Source organism: Macaca fascicularis, chromosome 3 (assembly GCF_037993035.2).
Source record: "Macaca fascicularis isolate 582-1 chromosome 3, T2T-MFA8v1.1".
Classification (NCBI taxonomy): Eukaryota; Metazoa; Chordata; class Mammalia; order Primates; family Cercopithecidae; genus Macaca; species Macaca fascicularis.
In genome coordinates this window covers 38,291,314-38,313,127 of record NC_088377.1, presented here as the reverse complement: position 1 = coordinate 38,313,127, position 21,814 = coordinate 38,291,314, and the positions used below count along the sequence as shown (strand labels likewise).

Here is a 21,814-nt window from a genome sequence, read left to right as displayed (position 1 = left end):
GCGCGGGTAGTTGGGCATCTTCAGCGGGGTCAGCAGCTCCGTGGACTGGGTGCGGGCGGCTTCCACGCCCTCCTCGCTGTGGTGGAACTGGTGGCCCAGGGTCATCTTTGATAGCAACAGAGAGACCCTGGGGAAGAGGGTCCCGGTCAGTCAGTTGCAGATGCTTCCCTCACGGGGACAGAGGTCCGCGCGGGGTCCCCAAATTGGTGTCCTGGGTCCGTCCCAGGCCCTGGGCCTCGTGCAGCCCCACGCTGCCCCCTGGTGTGCACTACTGCGAGGTGCAGCGCGTCCGGCCCAGTTCTGTGTGCGGCATCCCATTGCGCCTGGCTCCAAAAGGCGACCACTGCCAGGTTCCAAAAATACTGGATAAAATATATATATATATAATGTGTATGTATATATATTTAAGATGTTATATATAAAATAATTTATATAATAGTTTGTATATTATATATGTAATATATTCATGTCTTTTATAAATATATAAATATTTATTTAATTTTTTTATGAGACAGAGTCTCGCTCCGTCACCCAGGCTGGAGTGCAGTGGTGCGATCTCAGCTCACTGCAACCTCCGCTTCCCAGGTTCAAGCAATTCTCCTGCCTCAGTCTCCTGAGTAGCTGGGACTACAGGCACACGCCACCACGCCTGGCTAATTTTAATTTAGTATTTTTAGTAGAGACGGGGTTTCACCATGTTGGCCGGCCAGGCTGATTTCGAACTGACATCAAGTGATCTGCCCGCCTTGACCTCCCAAAGTGCTGGGATTACAGGCATGAGCCACCGTGCCTGGCCTTGTTCTCTTTCTTTTCCTAGAATTCCCACAGCGTGTGTGTTAGCACTGCTGAGAATGTCTCACAGCTCTGGACCACCTGCATTTCTGGACCTGGTGCAGATCCCAGGATGCTGGACTCGGATTTGATGCCTTACAGTGGAAGGGGGTTGAGTATATTTTTTATGTGGGAGGGGTGTGGACTGTAGTGGCCAGAGGAAAGACAGTGGCAAGGCATTTCCAAAAGTGGCCACCAACAGTTCCTCCCACAAAGAGAAGGGGCTTATCTCTTCTTCTCTGCAATATTCTCCGACCTTCTGACTTGCTCCGAACAATAGGATGCAGCGTAAGTGATATTCTGGGACTTCCAAGCCAGACTCAAGGGCCTTTGGCTTCTGTTTTCATGCTCCTGGAACTCAGCATCCATGGAAGGAAGTTCTTGGCTTCAACCCAAGGAAGGGAGGCCCCGTGAAGTCCGGGAGGCCCAGCCAGCCCCTGGCCACTGAAGCGCCCAGCTGAGGTGCAGGACTCTTGAGGGCTGCCACTGTATGCTGAGCATCCAGGCGAATGCAGTCCCACGAGTGATCCCACGTAGTGGGATCCTACGTAGAACAGAACGACTTCTCAGCTGGGCCCCAGACAATCCACAACACTTTGAAAAGTAACACTTCTTATGGGTGTTTTGTCTTTTGGGTTGGTTGGTTTGTTTTAATGGAGTTTCACTCTTGTCACCCAGGCTGAAGTGCAATGGTGCAATACAGCTCACTGCAACCTCTGCCTCCCAGGTTCAACTGATTCTCCTGCCTCAGCCTCCTGACTGGGATTACAGGCACCCGCCACCACGCCCAGCTAATTTTTGTATTTTTAGTAGAGACCAGGTTTCACCAGGTTGGCCAGGCTAGTCTCAAAACTCCTGACCTCAGGTGATCTGCCCGCCTTGGCCTCCCAAAGTGCTGGGATGACAGGCGTCAGCCACCGCGCCCGGCCTGTTTTTGTGTTTTAAAAGCATTTTATTTTGACATAATTATAGATCCAAAGGAAGCTGCAAAAATAGCAGAGTCCCGTGTACCTCCACCAACTTCTGCCACTGCTGCACGGCAGCAAAACCTGAAAACTGACATTGACTTGTTACTATTAATATACCAGTTATGCTTGGTGCATATTCAGTTGTCACCACTTTTTAAATTAAAATGAAATTCACATACAGTTAACTATTTAAAGTTATAATTCAGTGGCAAGTAGCACGTTCACAGTGTTATGCAACCATCACCACTGTCTAGTTTTAAAACATTGTTGTCACTTCCCAAGGGGAAAACATGCCTCCCCATTCCCTTCTGCCCCTAGGCCCTGGCAACCACGAACCCACTTTCTGCCTCTGTGGCTACACCTCTTGTGGATACTTCATGTGTTATCAGAAAAGGGTCCTGATCCAGACCCCAAGAGAAGGTTCTCGAACCTCGAGCAAGGAAAAATTCAGGGCAAGTCCATAAAGTGAAAGCAAGTTTATTAAGAAAGTAAAGAAACAAAACAACCGGGTGCAGTGGCTCATGCCTATAATCCCAGCACTTTGGGAGACCGAGGCGGGAGGTCAGGAATTTGAGACCAGCCTGGCCAACATGGTGAAACCCCGTCTCTACTAAAAATACAAAAATTAGCCGGGCATGGTGGCACGCGCCTGTAATCCCAACTACTTGGGAGGCTGAGGCAGGAGAATCACTTGAACCCGGGAGGCAGAGGGTGCAGTGAGCTGAGATCGTGCCATTGCACTCCAGTCTGGGCGACAGAGCAAGATTCTGTCTCAAAACAAAAAAGAAAAAGAACAATGGCCACTCCATAGGCAGAGCAGCAGCATGAGCTGCTAGACTGAGTATACTTATAGTTATTTCTTGATTATATGCTGAACAAGGGGTGGATTATTCATGAGTTTTCTAGGAAAGGGATGAAGATTTCCCAGAACTGAGGGTCCTTCACCTTTTTAGACTACATAGGATAACTTCCTGACGTTGCCATGGCATTTAGAAACTGTCAGTGCGCTGGTGGGAGTGTCTTTTAGCATGCTAATGCATGATAATTAGCGGCTAATGAGCAGCGAGGATGACTGGAGATCACCGTGGTTGCAGCTTCTCTATAGCATCCTGTTTTATCAGGAGCGTCTTCGAGACCTGTATCTTGAATCTGTACCTTGCGCTGACCTCCTGTCTCATCCCCTAAGAACGCCTATCCTCCTGGGAATGCAGCTCCGCAGGTCTCAGCCTGGTTTTACCCAACCCCTATTCAAGATGGAGTTGCTCTGGTTCCCACGCCTCTGACATGAGTCATGCAGTATGTGGCCTTGGGTCTGGATTCTTTCACTTAGCATATAATGTTTCTAAGCTTCATCTTTTCTGCAAATCTGAGACTATTCTAAAATTTCAAAGTTTATTTTTAAAAATTGAGAGCTGGTAAGCTTTGCCCCTTTCCCAGTTGCCTCCTGGAGGCCACCTGGAGGCCGCTCCTCCCTAGGCTGGGGTCGTGCCCTCGGAGTCCTGTGGCCATGAGCTCCTTCTTGTCACTCAGATGAGTGGGACGGCCCCGCAAACCACACTCCCCGTCCTAAGCCCGGCGCAGTTGCATGGGCTGCGGACTCAGCACCAGCTGGCCTGGGCGGTGGCCCCATGAATGCCTGGCAGCTGGGAGCCAGGACAGCCCCGACGCCTTCCGGTCAGGGAAGCCCCGCCCCAGGGCAGGAGGGGAGCTGGGGACTCAGTGGGAGACTCATTCCGAGGCTAGGCTAGGGGCAGCCCCGCGCTCTCTGAGTTTCAGGATGGGCCCAGCAGCTCCCCCAGACACCCTGCTGCAGACTGGGTCGTGCACCGCGCGGGGAAGCGATCCTGAGACCCGCGCACGTGCATGCACGTGTGCACGCACGCCCTGGTGTGCACAGTTCTACACGTGCACTGCTGTGTTTCCACGTGGAAACACAAACACAGCGCTGCCGAAGGAAGCGCCTGCCAGCGCCAGCCTTTCCTGCGACCCCAGCTCAGCGACCCTGGGCTGTCCTGGGGCCAGCCTGCTCCGCCGCGGGGGACACCACTCGCCCTGGAGCTCGGAACGCGACCCCAGGCCCAGGCTGCGGGGCGGGCGAGCGCCTCCTGGGCTGGAACCTGGCGGTGAGGACCCCGCGGGTTCGGCCCGGGCGTCTGGGGAGGTCCTGTGCCCGCACGGTGTCCCCTGCTCCGCCCCTTGCGCGTCACTCGCCCCCTCCCCCCGTAGTCCTGAGGCTAGGCGAGGGGCAGGACCCCGCAGCCGCCTTCAGTGCGTGGTTTCTTAGCCGCGGAGCGATGGGGGACCCGGGGCGGGGCCGAGGCTGGAGGGAGGCGGGCGGGGCCAGAGCAAAAGCGGGGACCGAGGGCGGAGCCAGAACCGGGAGTGAGTCTGGGGGCGGGGCGCGAGGCTCGCGGGGCGGCGGCGCCCCCTGGCGGCTGAGCCCGTCCCAGGCACCGGGCGGAACGTGGGACGCAGCTGTGCCTCCTTGGCCCGGCGGGTAGGAGCACAAGGCCCAGGAAGGTGGCGGGGCCGGGGCCGCACAACCAGGCACCTCCCCTTCGCGCGAATCCAGTGCTCTGAGCTCCACTCAGGTGGCTCCCTGGGACTTTCCCTCAGAATGGCCAGAGGCTGCAGCCTGCACAGGCGACAGCGCCTGCAGCCCTCCCCGGCCCCTTTCCTTCATCTTCAAGCTATTCAAGGGCATCAAAAAGGGCACTGACCAAGCGCACCACTCAGCGCAGTGACCACCCCTGGGAACTCCCGTCACTGCCTTCTGGGATGTGCACAAATGACCTGGTTTCTGCAGCAGCAGCGGCGCACTCGGCTGAGCCCCCAGGACTGGCAGCAGCTGCAGGGTCTCCAATCCCTGGCCCTCTCCCCAGGGTGCAAGGCAGGTAAGGGAACTGACTGCGCACTCTTCACACAGACGCTTATTAAAGGAGATTTATTTTTACTGCAGCTCTTTCTGCCCCTAAACTGTCCAAAAACAAAGACTAGGTAACAGCCCAAGCAGCCTCCACCCAGCCCGGCCACAGGGCCTCAGCTGCCAATCAGAGCCTCAGCCGCCAATCAGAGCCTCAGCCGCCAATCAGAGCCGCTCCATGGCTCCAGTTCAGCTCAGCTCAGCGTTGCCCGGGAGAAAAAGGCTCGGAGACAAAGCCCAGAAGGTGAGCAGGGGCCAGCCCCACGGGTCTGAGGGTGCCAAGCGCACCCTGGGCCTTGCCTCCTCTCCCAGAACTCCCTCGCCCTCTTCATCTGCACCGGCGTCCCTGGCCGCTGTCCCTTCATCCCGGCAGGAGGCCGGCCTCCCTCTCCACCAGCCGGCTGACCGTGCGCAGGGCCAGGGGCAGCGCCGTGTTGACATCGCGGTGGTATCGGGGGCTGCACACCTCCGTGCTGGGTGTGAGCACAAACTGGGCCACACTGGGCATCTTCAGCAGGGTCAGCAGCTCCGTGGCCCGGGTGCAGATGGCTTCCGCACCCTCCTCGCCGTGCATGGAGCCGGTGGCTGGACTCTGAGTCAGGGTCCTCATCTTTGACAGCAACAGAGAGGCCCTGGGGAAGAGGGTCCCTACTGTCAGCTGCAGATGTTCCCCTCCCAGGGACAGGGGTCTGTGTGGAGGGACCAGGCCCTGAAGCGCCCAACAATGGCTTTCGCTCAGCAGGGCCCACTCAGGACCTGCGCTGCTGCCACCATTTCAAGACACCTGGACGGGAAGACCTCAGAAGCCACATCTCTTCCCCAGGAAAGCCCGAAGACTTCTCTCCCTCCCCGACCGGGCACCTGGGGATCAGGTCTTGGCTCCGGGAGGCCAGCTTCGTCAGGGTGGTCATCAGCGCGGTGACCACCTTGGGGGGACACCTGGGCAGGGCAGCAGAGGGGCGGCACTGGGTGACCTCGAACAGCAGGGCCTCCAGGGCTTCAAAGAACTTGTTGATCTGCTCCACAGTGCACCTCCGATCGTAGGCCACGGATAGGTACTCGCCGACGGCCCACACCTAGGCCCAGGGACAGAGGTCAGCCCCCACCCAGGCCTCCTGGGTCAGGAGCGGCCAGGGGAGGCCAGCACCCGCCTTACCACACTGGTGACGAGGCTCGCCCTGCTGCGGAGGCCGTTCACGCTGCCCAGGAACTCCAGCAGGTCTCTTGCCAGCTCCACCACCAGGGAGGGCTTCAACGTACACAGGGCCAGGAACTGGGAGCTCAGCACACTGCAAAGAGAGCCGGGTCCATGCCTGCTCCATGCCTGCTCTGTGCAGACTCTGACCCCATCCCCATGCAGACTCCATGCAGCCCTCTCACCCGGTCCCCACGCCTGCTCCACACAGACCTCTGACCCCATCCCCACCCCAGCCACCCCTTTCAGGCCAAGGGCCTGGAGGGACCCGAGAAGCGTGTGAGTGGCAGGTGCAGGCTGCACCCTCAGATAGGGGGACGCAGATGACTGCCAGCCCTAGAGGAACTGTTCTCCTCACTGGGGAGAAGGCTGGCACTGGCGCTGGCCTCAGGCCCGGGCTCAGAGTAGAACCAGGATGGGCCTGCGTGCATCAGGCCTTTGGACAGAAGGACCCCAGGGGACAGGGTATGGAAGAGGGACTTGAGCCAACCCTGAAGATGACAGGCTCGGCAGAGGGAGGGACAGGGGAATGTTCTTCAGAGGCAGAGAGGAAGCACCGGGGCTGGACATGGGGCTGTGGGTGGGGGTGGCAGGGTCTGAGGCTGCTGAGGGCCCACCTAGGAATGGAGCTGAAGCCACTGAAGGGTAAGGGGAACGGGAAGGGAAAGAGGAAGGGAAGGGGAGGGGAAAGAGAAGGGGAAGGAGAGGGGAAGGGGAGGTGAAGGGGAAGGGGAAGGGGAGGGGAAGGGGAGGGGAAAGGGGAAGGGGAGGGGAAAGGGGAAGGGGAGGGGAAGGGGAGGGGAAAGGGGAAGGGGAGGGGAAGGGGAGGGGAAAGGGGAAGGGGAGGGGAAGGGGTCCAGGAGGCACCTGCCCAGGGATGGGGAGGTGGCGCGGGAGGGACCCACCTATGTACACGGGCCGCATACCCCGGGGCCGGATAGAGTGAGTCGCTCCTGCCCAGGAGCAGCAGCGCCAGCTGGTTGATCAGGGCCCCGTCAGCCACCTGGGGATAAGGAGTGGGAGATACGCTCAGCCCCACCCCCACTGCAAGCCCTAGGGTGGGGGATGAAGCCATGGTGAGGGTTGGGGGGCAGCTGAGGGACTGGAGACTCCTCGTCCACTGCCTTCCCAAACACCCAGGGACACAGAGACTCAGCTGGCAGCATCCGGGCACAGGGAGGGAATCCCCGGGCAGATCTGCGTGCCCCCCGCAGAGGCGTTGCTTCTGTTCCGCGGCTCCTCTGCTCTGCAAGGCTGGGGACACGTCTTGCTCCGCCAAGGGTGCGCCCAGGCGACACCCAGCCCTGTGCCCAGCGCCCTGCCGGCCTGCCCACCTCCCAGGCTCTCCTGCACTGGCGTCCGGCTTGTAGAGCTCCCCGAGGTGGGAAGCAGCAACGGTTGGGGAGGGCGGGGTACCAGCCTGTGGGAGCCTTTATTTTGGACTCAGATGCAGATGTTGAATTATCAGGGGCAGCAGGGGGACAAACTGCTCCGGCCCCCGCTGTGCCACCAGCGCCCAGGCCACTCACTCACCCTGTCCTGGGGATGGGAGACAGGGCCTGCTGGGACAGGGGACGGGGCCTTCCGGGATGAAGGGGATGGGATGGGGGCTGGGCCTGCTGGGATGAAGGGGATGGATGGGGGCCGGGGCCTGCCGGGATGAAGGGGATGGGATGGGGGACGGGGGATGGGGCCTGTGGGGATGAAGAGGATGGGACGGGGGATGGGGCCTGTGGGGATGAAGGGGATGGGATGGGGGCCAGGGCCTGCCGGGATGAAGGGGATGGAACGGGGGATGGGGCCTGCCGGGATGAAGGGGATGGATGGGGGCCGGGGCCTGCCGGGATGAAGGGAATGGGACGGGGGACGGGGCCTGCCGGGATGAAGGGGATGGGACAGGGGACTGGGCCTGCCGGGATGAAGGGGATGGGACAGGGGACGGGGCCTCTGGGGATGAAGGGGATGGGACGGGGGATGGGGCCTCTGGGGATGAAGGGGATGGGACGGGGGACGGGGCCTGCCGGGATGAAGGAGATGGGACAGTGGACGGGGCCTGCCGGGATGAAGGGGAGGGGACGGGGGACGGGGGACGGGGCCTGTGGGGATGAAGGGGATGGGACAGGGGACGGGGCCTGCCAGGATGAAGGGGATGGGACGGGGGGCGGGGGACGGGGCCTGTGGGGATGAAGGGGATGGGACAGGGGACGGGGCCTGCCGGGATGAAGGGGATGGGACGGGGGACGGGGGACGGGGCCTGTGGGGATGAAGGGGATGGGACGGGGGCCGGGGCCTGCTGGGACTGTGGCCCGTGCAGCCATGTCCCTGTGCCTCCCTGACCCTCAGAGTGGCTGTGGATGGCAGGTGTGGTGGGATGAGCCTTCTGCAGAGCTCAGGAGGACCCCACGGTGCTGGCTCTGGCCTGCCCCTCGGTTGTGAGGCCCATGGGAATGGGGGGCCCCAGATGGCGAGCTCACCTGGGTCACCGCTGAGAAGAACGCCTGCAGCAGCGTGGGCACGGCCTCGGCACACTGGGCCACACGGGCGCAGCCGGCCATGGGCTGCAGCAGCTGGTAGAGCGGCACCAACCTGAGAACACAGGCGTAGCCGTAAGAGCCGCCCGCTCCCCTACCTGGTGACCACAGGCAAGGGCCAGGCGCCAGGGCCACGTTGCCACTGCTCCCTCTTGCACAGCTGAGCCCACTCCCATCCTCGCTCGTCGCCTCTCAGGACCTCCTGCTCCCCTGGGTTTGGGGAGAACCCTGGTGTCAGCACACCCGGGACAGTAGAGCCATCGGGGCAAAGGCTGATGTGCGCCGAGGGCAAGAGGCCTGTGGGCTGGTCCCAGGCCTCCTGCTTTCTGGGCTCAGGCTCAGTTTCTCCATCTGCAAAATGGAGCACCCACAGGGCCGACCCGCAGGCTTGTAAGGGTTGATGTGGGCAGCAGAGAGCTGAGAGCAGGCCCCGCACCCGGCAGACCTGTGTTGCACAAGCAAGGCCTCTGCAGTGGCGATGACAGTTGCTCCCCAGGTCAGGGACGCAGCCTTGTCTGGGCACAAAGCACCCTGGCCTCAGCCCAGGGCCCAGCAGCGAGCCCCACCCCAATGGCTGTAGCCTGGCTCTCTGAGCCCCTGGTGGTCCCCTGGCCCAAGGGCCCCCTACCTCTCGGTGGCGCCGCTGGCCTTGGGGCGCAGCAGGTATTGGAAAAGGCCCTGGAACTTCGGGTCCCGGAAGGCTTCCAGGCAGCTGGGGGCCCTGAGAGAGGTGTCCCAGAGTGGCCTCTCGGATGGAGCCGGCAATGACCTGCGTGGACAGATGCCCAAGGCCAGGCTAGAATGCGGCCCCTGCCCTCCAGGGCACCCCCATCAAGGAGACACATGGCAGGTGTCCCTAACATCAGAGCGCCTCGGGTGCTGGGAAGGGCTTGGGGACACGGGAGGCTTCAGGCCTGTGTGTGAAGACAGGTGAGGAACTCCGGGGCGCAGGGGCTGCCAAGGGTGACAGACACGCCCTGTCCTGGAGGTGGCTTTGCAGGGGAGGACTGGTCAGGTGTTGGTGAGGAGGGAGGAGGGTCCCCGGTGTAGGGTCAGGAGGAGTGAGGAGGGGGCCCCGTGTGTGGAACCAGCTGTCTGGAGAGGCAGCACTGGCGGAGGGTGAGGGGCCCACCTGAGCTGCAGGTCCAGCACCGCCGTCAAGCAGGGCAGGTCCAGCAGCGCGTGCAGCATCTCCAGGGCCGTGCCGGCGTCCACCAGGGCCGGGAGGAGCGCCACAAACTCGGAGGTGAGGGGTGGGCTGTTCCAGGCCAGGAACTGCGGGCACAGCGCAGGGGTTTGGACAGGGCTCGGAGCTGTGGAGCGGGCGGCAGAGGGAGCAGCTGGCCAGGGCCCCACTGCTGTCCCAGACCTGCAGTCCCCAGGAGGGCTTCTACATTTGCCTCCTCCTGCTTTTGATTTTTTGAGACAGGGTCTTGCTCTGTCGCCCAGGCTGGAGTGCAGTGGTGCAATCATAGCTCACTGCAGCCTCAACCTCCAGGCTCAAGTGATCCTCCCACCTCAGCCTCCTGAGCAGCTGGGACTACAGGCACACACCACCATGTGTGGCTGTTTATTTTTTGTAGAGAAGAGGTCTCCCTGTGTTGCCCAGGCTGGTCTTGAACTCCTGGCCTCAAGATCCTCCTGCCTTGGCCTCCCAAGGTGCTGGGATCACAGGCGTGAGCCACCGCCCCCGGCCTGTATCTACTTTCGTACCAACAGGTCAATCATTTCCCACTGTCCTGGTTTTTCTCTAGAAAAAGGATTCCCCACCTGGGCTGAAAAGACCTTACAGCGAGGTGAGGCTGCAAAAGACATTTCAAAAGCAAATGGCACCAGGCTGGGTGTGGTGGCTCATGCCTGTAATCCTAGCACTTTGGGATGCCAAGGCGGGAGGATCATCTGAGGTCAGGAGTTCGAGACCAGCCTGGCCAACATGGCAAAACCCCATCTCTACTAAAATACCAAAAAGTAGCTGGACATGTTGGTGGATGCCTGTAATCTCAACTACTCAGGAGACTGAGGCAGGAGAATTGCTTGAACCCAGGAGGCTGGGGTTGCAGTGAGCTGAGATTGAGCCACTGCACTCCAGCCTGGGTGACAGGAGCAAGACCCCATCTCAAAAAAAAAAGAAAAAAAAAAAGGCAAATGGCACCCAAGGGCCCAAGGGCCCAAAGCACCAGGCAGGGCTCCTGGGGGAGGGATCCAACTAGCCAGCAGCCCTGCCCCAGTGCTGTGAGAACAAACTCACCATCTTGTGGCACTACCCCCCTCCCCAAAACAACCACAAGGGAGTTCTTGGACGGCACCATTGTTCACATGATGCTGCACCCCGGACCCCCACCTCACCCTGCACCCTGCATTCCAGGCCTGGGACTCACAGGGCTCTATGCTCAGCCAGGACTCACCCTGAACCCCGCTGGAAAGAGGGGAGGAGTCCCAGGCACTTGCGCCCCTACCCTGGCACCCAGGGACGCCCAAATGTACCTTGAAGAGGTTGGGGAAGCTCAATCTGAGGGTGCCGAGGTGCCCGCCGAACAGGTGGAGGTTGTCCCTGCAGAACTGGATGAACTCAAAGGCCAGCATGGGGCTGTGGAACTGCTCCAACGGGATCCTGGTGAACAGGTGCTGGTAGACGGCTTCCGAGTCCACTGCAGCTGCCTCCCCTGCAAGACCAGGGCCCGTCAGGGTGCACGTCTGCTGGACACACGCTTGACCTCATTCTGGCCGTGCTTCTCTATGGCTGGTTAGGGCCCCTGAGTCTTGGGCCTGCTCTCCAGGACACCAAGGGCTCCGAGGCATCCTACACCGGGACGCTTGGGAAGCGGCACTCAGTCTCCCTCACCCAGGAACACGGTCAGCTCATGAGTCACACAGACTATGGCACATTCTTTGGAAGGTGCTGGTTCCTAGACTTTCGGGTTTCCCAGGCTAGGGACTCAGCAGAGAGAGTTTGTTTATTTCCCTATTTTAAAAGTTTAAAAATTACCAACATCTAGCACAGTGATCCATAAAAAATAAATATGAGCTGGGCACGGTGGCTCATGCCCGTAATCCCAGCACTTTGGGAGGCCAAGGCAGGAGGATCGCTTGAGGCCAGGAGACCAGCCTGGGCAACATAGCAAGACCCCTGTCTCTATTCAATCACAATAAAAAAAAAAAAAAAAAAAAAAGGGAAGAAGAAATTCCATCCTAAAACTAAAGGCAGGAGCAGAGCCCCGAGAGTCAGCGCCACCCCGCCCCGGGCTCACCGTGGCTCAGGAAGAAGCGGGCGAGGGGCAGCAGCACCCGCACAGAGGCCGGGTCCCCGCGCACCCGCCCGTGCAGGGCCTTCAGGCAGGAGAGGCTTCGGTACAGGAAGGACGGGTCCTGCCGGCACAGCACATCCAGCACCAGCACAGCCTCCACCAGGCACTGTGGGACACACGCCACATCAGAAGGGCCGAGTCACTGCCTCCCATCCCCCCATCCCCAGCCACTTACAGCTTTCTGCAGGTCGGAGTCCCCCTTCCTCAGGGCCCCTGGAAGGAGGGGAAGAAGTCAGCCGGCTCTGTCTCAGCCTGGGAGCAGCCCAGTGAGGGGCAGCTTGTGTCCTGGAAGCTCCAGGCAGGACCAGGAGCAGAGCAGTGGGACAGGCCCCCAGGAGGACTTGAGTGGGACTGAGGCTGAGGGGCCCAGGCGGGACAGGGCCAGGCTGGGGGCTGGGGTGGAGCCCGAAGAACACTCAGGGCTGACCCCAGAAGTCAAAACAGGCCTGCTCCAAACCGGCCACCCAGGATCCCGCTCTGTGGAGCAGCAGCTCAGGGAAGATGTGCAGCCTCAGGTCGCCTTGCAGAGCAGGTGGAGGCCAGTGCCCTGGGCCGGGGACTCACGTCGGTTACTCTGCTCAATGAGGCGCTGGCAGTACTCGAAGGCCACCTCCCGAAGCCGCTCCCGGGGCGGCAGCAGGCGGCCGGCAGAGGAGGAGGTGGCGGAGATCACCGACAGCGTGGAGCCCTCCTGCTCTGACCTGTCATCTGCGGGAGGAGGGAACCTCAGCAGGCCGATGTGTGGCTCCCGGGCTGGGACATGCCCGCTGCCCTGCTTGGAAGAGCAGGAGGAGAGCACAGGCCACAGCCCCTCCCAGGGGACGTGAGGCGTCACTGTCTTGGGACGTCCACCCACCCAGCAGCTTCCCCATCACAGCCGCCCTTCAGGGTAGCTGAGGCTTCTTCCCCAACAAGTCCACAGAGCAGCTGGGAGGAGCTCACCGGCATCACCCCAGCAACCTTAAGGGAGCCGGCCTTAAACGGCGGCTCTGACTTCTGCACATCGCGTGAGGGTCATGAGGTGTCCAGAGGATCCCCAGTGCTGACCCTGGGCCCCAACGATGCTGGCCTGGGAGTGTTCTCGGGTTAGCTCCAGGTCAGCAGGCTGCACTGCCCAGTCCTGACCTCTGCTGTGTCCTGGGCACACCTGTGTCCCTCCCACCTCCACCTGTGTCCCCGTCGCGCCCAACCCACAGTGCGCCTGCCTCCCACCGCTGTCTGACGTCGGCCCACCCCCAGCACACCTGTGTCCAGGGTGCCCAGGCCCTCGGGGCCACTGTGCAGCAGCCATGCCCGCAGCATGGAGAAGGCCTGCACGTTCAGCCACTGGTCCTCCGTGAAGCGGTGGCCGGTGGAGAGCACCGTGAAGAAGTCTGTGGCCACCGCCCCGTCCATCTCGGTGATGGGGCCCGGCTGCGGGAAGGACAGGTGGGAGTGGGTGGAGGGGCCGAGGCTGGGAAAAATGCCAGCCTTTAGTACGAGCTCCTCAGGATGTGGAGGGGAAGCTGCCTGCATGTGAGCCCAGGCAGCGGCCCGCCCTGTGTGATGTAAAAACACCATCCCCACTTGACCCCAGGCAGACGCACATCGCACATCCTCTCCGCCGGCCCGGGGAGTGAACCCACGCGCAGACTCCTGGAGCCATGCGGGTCAGTGGCTGCGGCCCCGCCTGACCCAAGTGCCTCCTGCAGCAGAGGCAGGCTTGTCCTGGACCCTATGGAATGACAGCAGGCGCCGACGGGGACCTGTTAGGCAGGGCTGGCCAGAGCGGGCACAGGCGCCAACGGGGACCTGTTAGGCAGGGCTGGCCAGAGCGGGCACAGGCGCCGACGGGGACCTGTTAGGCAGGGCTGGCCACAGTGGGCACAGGAGCTCCCGGGAAGGGGTTGTCTGTGACTCTGTTCCCCATGGTTCCGGAACAGTCCCGGCCTCACGCGCTCACCTGCCGGGCCCTGGGTGTGGAGAAGAAGCTGCTGGAGTGCGGGAGCCCTTGCTGGAGGCTAGCGTAGCGCAGCCAGTCGACCAGCCGCTTGCTGAGCAGGGTGGCCTGGTCTGCAGTGGGTAGAGTGGCATGGGGAGGTGAGGTTAAATCCTATGGATGCCCGGGCCATTGGGATGCTGGCCGATTTTTCTCAGAAAACAGAATCCTACAACGTCCCAGGTCATTGGGCCTCCCCATGCCCCCAACTCGCTCCCCACTCCCAACCCACCACGGGCCCTCAAGGAAAGACCGGGGAAGGCAGACCCCGAAGAGCCTCTTGGGAGGGGCCCCACGTACCCTCCTGGAGGGTGCCCGGGCTGAGGACCACGACCTTGGCCATGATGGGGAGGAGGTATCTGAGGCTGGGCCCCTCAGGCTGCCGGCTCTCCAGTGCTCGCAGCACGCCCTGGCCCACAGCACTGACCTCCTCATTTCTATCACCCTTCAAATCAGACAGGGCAAGCGCTGGGGTACTGGCCTGTGCCGGAGACCAGCTCCCCCAATTTCGGAAGTCTGTGTGACACTCCTGAGAAGCATCGGTCCCCGATACCCCGGTCCAGCAGGTGGCAGGGAGGATGTCACGCCCAGGCCCACCCAGGGCCGCAAGGTGCCTGCTCCACCTCCAGCCTCTTTCTCTGGGAGCTGCATCGTTGAGGCTGGAGGGGGCCTGGGTAGGGGCATGGCTGATTCAATGCTAAAAACACAATGGTGGCCACCATGGGCCTGGTCACAGCCACAGGACACCCCGTCCTGCGGGGCCTCCAGTGTGGAGTCCCAGTCTTTAAACCGCCCGCCTCACTCCACACACCCAGATGCTGAAACATCTGAGCAGCACCAGAGACAGCCAGCACAGGGGCAGGGCCATCAGGGGAGGGAGGAGGGCGCCTGGTGGCTGGGAGGCCATGTGCCTGGCGGGGGGTGCACCGCTGGTGCCTGGCAGCAGTTTTGCAAGATCATCTTCCACTAAAAAAAAGTGAGAGTTGCATGAGGAAAAGGGCTGGTGAAATGAACAAGAGCCAGAGTCATCTTGTCCCAAAGGCGAAGAGCCACCACGGCATTACCGGGGTCATCTCGGAGGCCTGGAGGTGGCCTGCAGCGGCTCTGTGAGGTGAGGGGGCTGGGCACCAACCAGGACGCCCTGGGTACGCTGGGGCCCACAAGCTCTCGCCCACACAGAACTAAAGCAACTGCAGGCTGCACCCCAGCACGGGAGGCGGCTCATGACGCTGCAGGCTGGGAACGGAGGGAAAACCCCGGCTCCACCGCAACCTTCCAGCAGACTCTGCACCCCTGGCAACCCATGCCCACAGACAGCCTGTGAACCCCTGGATCCCCACGCCGAGCATCCAGGCCTGCTCACCACACAGAGGGAGGGAGGACATGGACTTGGCAAAAACTCCCGGCCGAGGAGGGAGGGCTGCTACCCAGAAGTTCGAGACCAGCCTGGGCAACACAGTGAGACCATGAGACCCTACAAAAAATACAAACATTAGTGGGTGTGGTGATGCATGCCTGTAATCCCAGCCACTCAGGAGGCTGAGGCGGGAGAATTGCTTGAGCCAGGGAGGTCGAGGCTGCAGTGAGCTTTGATCACGCCATGGCACTCTAGAATGGGCAGCAGAGGGAGACCCTGTTTCTAAAAAACAAAACAAAACTCCAAAAAGAAGGTCTGGAGGCCCAGCCTCCCCTGACTCACTCTCTCAAGGCTGTGTCTGAGAAACTGAACTCCACCACCTCTACTGAGCTCCGCTTACACCAACAAATCCTGTGGTCTGAAAACTCCTGGAATGGGGCCCGGGGAGCTGAAGCCTGCTGCTCTATCAGCATCACCAGTGCCACCCTTACACGTGTCTAGGAATGTCACCAGAGCAGCCCAGGCTCTGTACCCTCACGGAGTCTTCAAGAGAGCACCGGATGGCTGCTTCCCACGGAACAGGGGAGACAGGAAGCAGGGGCGCCGGAGCCGGCAGGTGTCTGCTTCTTCTAGACGCATGTCGGTGCTGAGTGCCTGGCACACTTGAGGCTGGAGCATGCCCTGTTGACTGGAATGGGTACGCAAGCCCAGCAGGCCCACGTAGCATGTTGGTGCCCGTGAGGGGACATAGGCCGGCCTGCTGGCTGCACCCGAGGCCCCGGGACCCCTGGGGCAGGACGGCCAACTGGGGTGGTGACTGCTGCACTACCTGGGCCAAGAGCACGGAGGCCACCAGGTTCAGCTGCCGGCTGTTCTGGGTGTGGTCCCAGACCAGGCTGAGGCTGTCGGAGGGGGACATCTCTCGCAGGATGGCGGCGCAAAGCACCTGGAGCTGCTCGGGACACGTGGCCAGGCCAAGAGTGGCCTGCAGCAGTTCTACACATGTCTTCTCCAGCCTGGAAGGTGAGATGCCCGTGGGGGGCAGCGACACGTCACACCCGTGGCAGGAGCACCCCGCACCCCAGAGCACCTGGCCAGGCACCCCTGGGCCGGTGGACAAAGCGTTTTACGTGAGGACGGACCTTCAGCGCTGGTTTAAGTGGGCAAATGACTCAACCCCCCAAGGATCATCTGCAGCGACCTGCCGGGTGCGGGCCAGGTTCTCCTGGGGCCGCTGCGTGAGGAGCCGACCTGAGCCGTGGCCGCACTCACCTTCGGTTGTACTTCGTGGCTGAGATGATGAGGAAGAGCCTCTGCAGGGAGTCAAGGGTGTCCGGCCCCAAGTCCTCCGCCTGCAGCAGTTTACTGATCCGGGAACAGAACTTCTTCAGCTCCTCGTCCTGGATCTCCCTAAACAAAGAAGAGGACTTCAGGACCCAGAAGCACTCACTGCTCAGAACCAAAAAAAGGATAACTCCTGGAGCAGGGAAAATCCCTCTTCAGAAAAGAGAAGCCGAGTGTGTGGGAGGAACACAGCTGCACCGCTCACGGCTGTCCAGATAAATTCGCTGATTCCCCGAGCTGGTTCCTCTCACCCCGGGATTTCGCGAGCCGTCGCTGCAGCGCACTATGACGAAACTCACTCACGGAGGCCCACGCACTTAGATTTTGCTATTCCAGGGGCAGAAGGACTAAAACCGATTCTTTTTAGGGGCCTCATGCAAGAGTAGGAAATTTACTCCAGAATAAGGTGCTTTACAAAAGAAGTCTTCAATAAGCCTTCCGCTTATGGGAACAAGAATATATATATATTTTTTTTTCTTTCCCCGAGATGGAGTCTGGCTCTGTCACCCAGGCTGGAGTATAGTGCCACGATCTCGGCTCACTGCAACCTCTGCCTCTGGGGTTCAAGCGATTCTCCTGCCTCAGCCTCCCGAGTAGCTGGGATTACAGGTGCCCACCACCACGCCTGGCTAATTTTTTTTTTTTTCAGATGGAGTCTCGCTCTGTTGCCCAGGCTGGAGTGCAGTGGCGCGATCTCGGCTCACTGCAAGCTCCGCCTCCTGGGTTCACGCCATTCTCCTGCCTCAGCCTCCAGAGTAGCTGGGACTACAAGTGCTGGCCACAACGCCTGGCTAATTTTTTGCATTTTTAGAAAAGACAGAGTTTCACCATGTTAGCCAGAATGGTCTGGATCTCGACCTCGTGATCCGCCCGCCTCGGCCTTCCAAAGTGCTGGGATTACAGGCGTGAGCCACCACACCCGGCCTATGCCCAGCTAATTTTTGCATTTTTAGTAGAGACAGGGTTTCACCATGTTGGCCAGGCTGGTCGCAAACTCTTGACCTCATGATCCGCCCACCTCGGCCTCCCAAAGTGCTGGGATTACAGGCGTGAGCCACTACACTTGGCCTGAGAATAAAATCTTATATATTAAAGAACAAATGTTATGATATATTGTAAGGTAAGCCCATTATAATTTTTTACTCGAATAACTAATTGGCTTAATTTAAAAATCTCTCTAGTAAGCCACAGGTAAGATACTGAATACAGTCCCAAATGAAAGCCTGTTTTTAGGTTTCTATCCCAGTTTAAAAGAAAGAACCGATAATGTGCAAAGGGGCTGCCGTGCCAGGGGACTCTGGGGACTCCCTGAGAAGGGCCCCCTACGTGGCTGTGCCCTCCCCAGGCCACCTATAATCCCAGCACTTTGGGATGCTGAGGTGGGAGGCTCACTTGGGCCCAGAAGTCTGAGACCATCCATGGCAAAACAGTGATACCCCATCTCTACAGAAGAATTAAAAAAATTCGGCCAGACACGGTGGCTCACACCTGTAACTCCAGCACTTTGGGAGGATGAGGCGGGCGGATCACCTGAGGTCAGGAGTTTGAGACCAGTCTGGGCAACATGGAGAAATCCTGTTTCTACTAAAAATACAAAAAAACAGCCAGGTGTGGTGGCGGGCACCTGTAATCCCAGCTACTCGGGAGGCGGAGGCAGAAGAATCGCTTGAACCCGGGAGGTTGTAGTGAGCTGAGATCACGCCATTGCACCCCAGCTTGGGCAACAAGAGCGAAACTCTGTCTCAAAAACAAACAAAAAAAGGAATAAAAAAAAATTCACTGGGCATGGTGTAGTCCCAGCTACTTGAAAGGCTGAGGTGGGAGAACTGCTTGAGCTAGAAGATTAGGCTGCAGTGAGCTGAGATTGCGCCACTGCACTCCAGCCTGGGTGGCAGAGTAAGACTCTATCTCTATAAATATATATGTATATATATGTACACATACATACATATGCATACATATGTACGTATACATATGTACGTATACATATATATATGTATACACACACACACACAAAATGGAGAATCTTTCCCAGAAAGGTGGAACCCCTCACCCCGATTTAATTCCCCTCAGCATATTCTCCAAATCCCAAGCTTCTCTCTAAAAGCCAACCCACCCAAACCCTTCAATCACTCCCCACTGCTTTCAAATCCAAACTCCTACAGACCCTAAGGCTGCCTACAAGACCCCGGCCCCGCCTTCCTTCTCCAGCCTCCACGTCCTGTTTTTCTTGCTTCTCCCCCTTCACATGGACCCTCTGCCTGAAACACGCCCCACTAGCTCCTGAGCTTCCAGTCTGCAGCTCTTCCTCCTGGAAACCCCTGACCTGATGGGTACCCCTCCATGCCCCCATCCTTCACTCGCTTCCCACTTTCTCCATTTATCCTTCACCTTACAGAGCCATCTTCGATCACTTTTTCTACGCTTGCTTTCCGTATCTCTGACACATTTACAGAGAAACTCAAGTTCACTCCAAATCTTTTTGGCTTTCCTTGGAGACAGGTTCTCCCTCTGTCACCCGAGCTGGAGTGCAGTGGCACGATCATAGCTCACTGCAGCCTCAACCTCCTTGGCTCAAGTGATTCTCCTGTCTCAGCCTCCTGAGTAGCTGTGACTACAGGTGCATGCCATCACACCTGGCTAAGTTTTTAAAAATTCTGTTTTGTAGAGACAGGTCTCACTATGTTGTCCAGGCTGGTCTCAAAGTCCTGGCCTCAAGCGATCCTCCTAACTCGGCCTCCCAAAGTGTTCGGATTACAGGTGTGGGCCAGTCACTATGCCTGGTCTGCTCCAAACCTTAACCCTCAAACTATAGTCATTTATTTTAAAATATCACCAGAAATCACAGGCTTAAGTATATTGTGAAAACTGGTAAGCCCTGATAGATTACTAGCCTTCTTGAAACCCTAACAGAGGGCAACTGCAGAACTCATGTATGTTACGTAGGAAAATTCAACCACACTCTATCCTCAAAAACGCCTACCTACCGAGCCAGGGAGGCAGAGGAACAGGTATTTAAATAGTGGTGGCTCGACCGGGTGTGGTGGCTCATGCCTGTAATCCCAGCACTTTGAGAGGCCAAGTTCAGGAATTTGAGACCAGCCTGGACAACGTGGCAAAACCCCATCTCTAGTGAAGTTACAAAAAATCAGCCAGGAGTGGTGGCGGGTACCTGTAATCCCAGCTACTTGGGAGGCTGAGGCAGGAGAATTGCTTGAACCCGGGAGGCGGAGGTTGCAGTGAGCTGAGATTGCGCCACTGAACTCCAGCCTATGCCACAGAGGGAGACTGTCTCAAAATAAATAAATAAAAATAAATATCTAGTGAGGGAGTGAGGGCTATTCATTTTGTCTTTCATGTCACAAGTTTATGACCTGGAGCAGAATGTGACTGGGAATGAAGTTCTCAGTGAGTATTTTTCCTTGTCTCTTGGCAAGGACCTTAGGATGAACATGTTGCATGCTGAGATGCGAGTATTTTTCATTTTCATACAGTCCCTACATTCACATGAATGGCATATCTGTCCAGGATTGAAGGGAAGGTTGCCTATGTTGAGCTGTTGGGAGATGGTGCTGCATATTCACCAGTCCCCTTCCTAATGAGTGGAATTTTAAGGATTATTTGGATCAGAGATTTTTGTCCTGTCTTCAAGACCTCACTCACTCTCAACCACCCGAATCTTTCCCACCAATTGGTCTAGCTCTGAAGCCAGGTTTGCTTGTTTGTTTTAACATAGAGTCTTGCTCTATCACCCACGCTGGAGTGCAGTGGCACGATCTTGGCTCACTGCAGCCTCCGCCTCCTGGGTTCATGCAATTCTCCTGCCTCAGCCTCACCAAGTTTATTTACGTTTACCAAGGGGCTGTAGTTCTGACTGTATTTTTTTTTTTTTTTTTTTTTTTTAATTGAGACGGAGTTTCCCTCTGTTCCCTAGGCTGGAGTGCAGTGGAAGGATCTCAGCTCACTGTAACCTCCGCCTCCCGGGTTCAAGCAATTCTCCTGCCTCAGCCTACCGAGTAGCTGGGATTACAGGCGCCCACCTCCACGCCCGGCTAATTTTGTATTTTTACTAGAGACGTGATTTCCTCATGCTAGGCAGGCTGGTCTCCAACTCCTCACCTCAGGTGATCCGCCCACCTCAGGTGATCCGCCCGCGTCGGCCTCCCAAAGCGCTGGGATTACATGCGTGAGCCACCGCGCCCGGTCAGCATTTTCTTCTTTTAAACATGCAGTATGAAGTCTTTGCCTGTTTGGTGGACCGTGAGTCTTTTCAGTCCTCGCCTACACTGTTTCCCCCCATGACTGGCTAGCTGGTGAGGAAGGGGCTACCCACTCGTTAGTGGGAGCCCAGAGACAGGCTGGAACCAGCCTGGAAGCAGGCTGGTGGGTGATTTCTCAGCCTAGCAAATACATCCGTGCCAAGAGCGATCTTTCTTTTTTTTTTTTTTGAGACGAAGTCTTGCTCTGTCGCCCGGGCTGGAGTGCAGTGGCCGGATCTCAGCTCACTGCAAGCTCCGCCTCCCAGGTTTACGCCATTCTCCTGCCTCAGCCTCCCGAATAGCTGGGACTACAGGCGCCCACCACCTCGCCCAGCTAGCTTTTTGTATTTTTTAGTAGAGACGGGGTTTCACCGTGTTAGCCAGGATGGTCTCGATCTCCTGACCTCGTGATCCGCCCGTCTCGGCCTCCCAAAGTGCTGGGATTACAGGCTTGAGCCACCACGCCCGGCCAAGAGCGATCTTTCTAAGTCACAAAACCCTCCCACGGTTCCCCAAAGCCCTCAGATGGCCTCCAGCTGCCAGCCTGGCACACAGCCTTACTCCTAAGCAGCCCTCCGGGCTGTCTGTGACTTTGTGTTCTTGACTGTGAGGCAACGAAAGCTCCTGGATGCTCGATTTCCTGCCAGACGCGGAGTTCTCACCGCCAAGCCTTTGACTAAACTGTCGACCGGGTTCCACCCTACTTGGTTTCGCTCACCAAGACTCTGCTCAGGTGTCACCTCCTCCGGAGACCCACCATGACCCTCCCCGACCTCCTCACCCCACGCCTGGCCGCCGTGTTGCCTCCGATCCCCAAGTCTCGAGGGCGGGTCCAGTCGGGTTCCTGCAAGGCGGGCGACCGGGCCCCCCTGCCCTGTGAGACCCGCCCCCCTGTGCCCCTAGGGAGAGGTGCGGGAAGGAGGACCGGGGCCGCAGCTGCCCCGCACCTGGCCTGGTGGAGCAAACTCTCCGCTCCTGCCGAGAACATCGCGCCGCTGCCGCTGCCGCCGCCGCCGCCGCCGCCGCCACCACCGCCACCACCGCCACCAGGCGCGCACAAACCGCAGAAACTCCACGAGCTGCAGCGCAGCAGCACCGCAGGCCGCTCAACTTCCGGGACCGC

The 21,814-nt window shown here is 58.9% G+C and overlaps 1 protein-coding gene across 8 annotated transcripts; it reads right to left on the bottom strand.

Moving 5' to 3' along the window:
• Positions 1 to 4,729: 4,729 nt before the first annotated feature.
• AP5Z1 (adaptor related protein complex 5 subunit zeta 1) lies at positions 4,730 to 21,814 on the bottom strand. 8 transcript variants are annotated; one of them, XR_012432179.1, is made up of 17 exons: positions 21,639 to 21,814; positions 16,361 to 16,498; positions 15,918 to 16,104; positions 14,032 to 14,176; positions 13,696 to 13,805; positions 12,998 to 13,166; positions 12,318 to 12,461; positions 11,929 to 11,966; positions 11,697 to 11,859; positions 10,933 to 11,111; positions 9,581 to 9,761; positions 9,077 to 9,217; positions 8,392 to 8,503; positions 6,823 to 6,920; positions 5,879 to 6,011; positions 5,584 to 5,798; positions 4,730 to 5,354 (listed from the first exon to the last, which is right to left on the bottom strand). XR_012432179.1 is itself a non-coding variant. In XM_074034328.1 (17 exons), the coding sequence occupies exons 4-17, from the start codon at positions 14,072 to 14,074 to the stop codon at positions 5,084 to 5,086; spliced, it is 1,959 nt and encodes a 652-aa protein (XP_073890429.1). In that variant the 5' UTR covers positions 14,075 to 14,176; positions 15,095 to 16,104; positions 16,361 to 16,498; positions 21,639 to 21,814; the 3' UTR covers positions 4,730 to 5,083. The 8 variants fall into 8 exon arrangements, 7 of the variants coding, with proteins under 7 accessions (XP_073890429.1, XP_005549106.3, XP_073890427.1 ...); XM_074034328.1 differs by having other exon boundaries at positions 9,581 to 9,723; positions 15,095 to 16,104; XM_005549049.5 differs by having other exon boundaries at positions 9,581 to 9,723.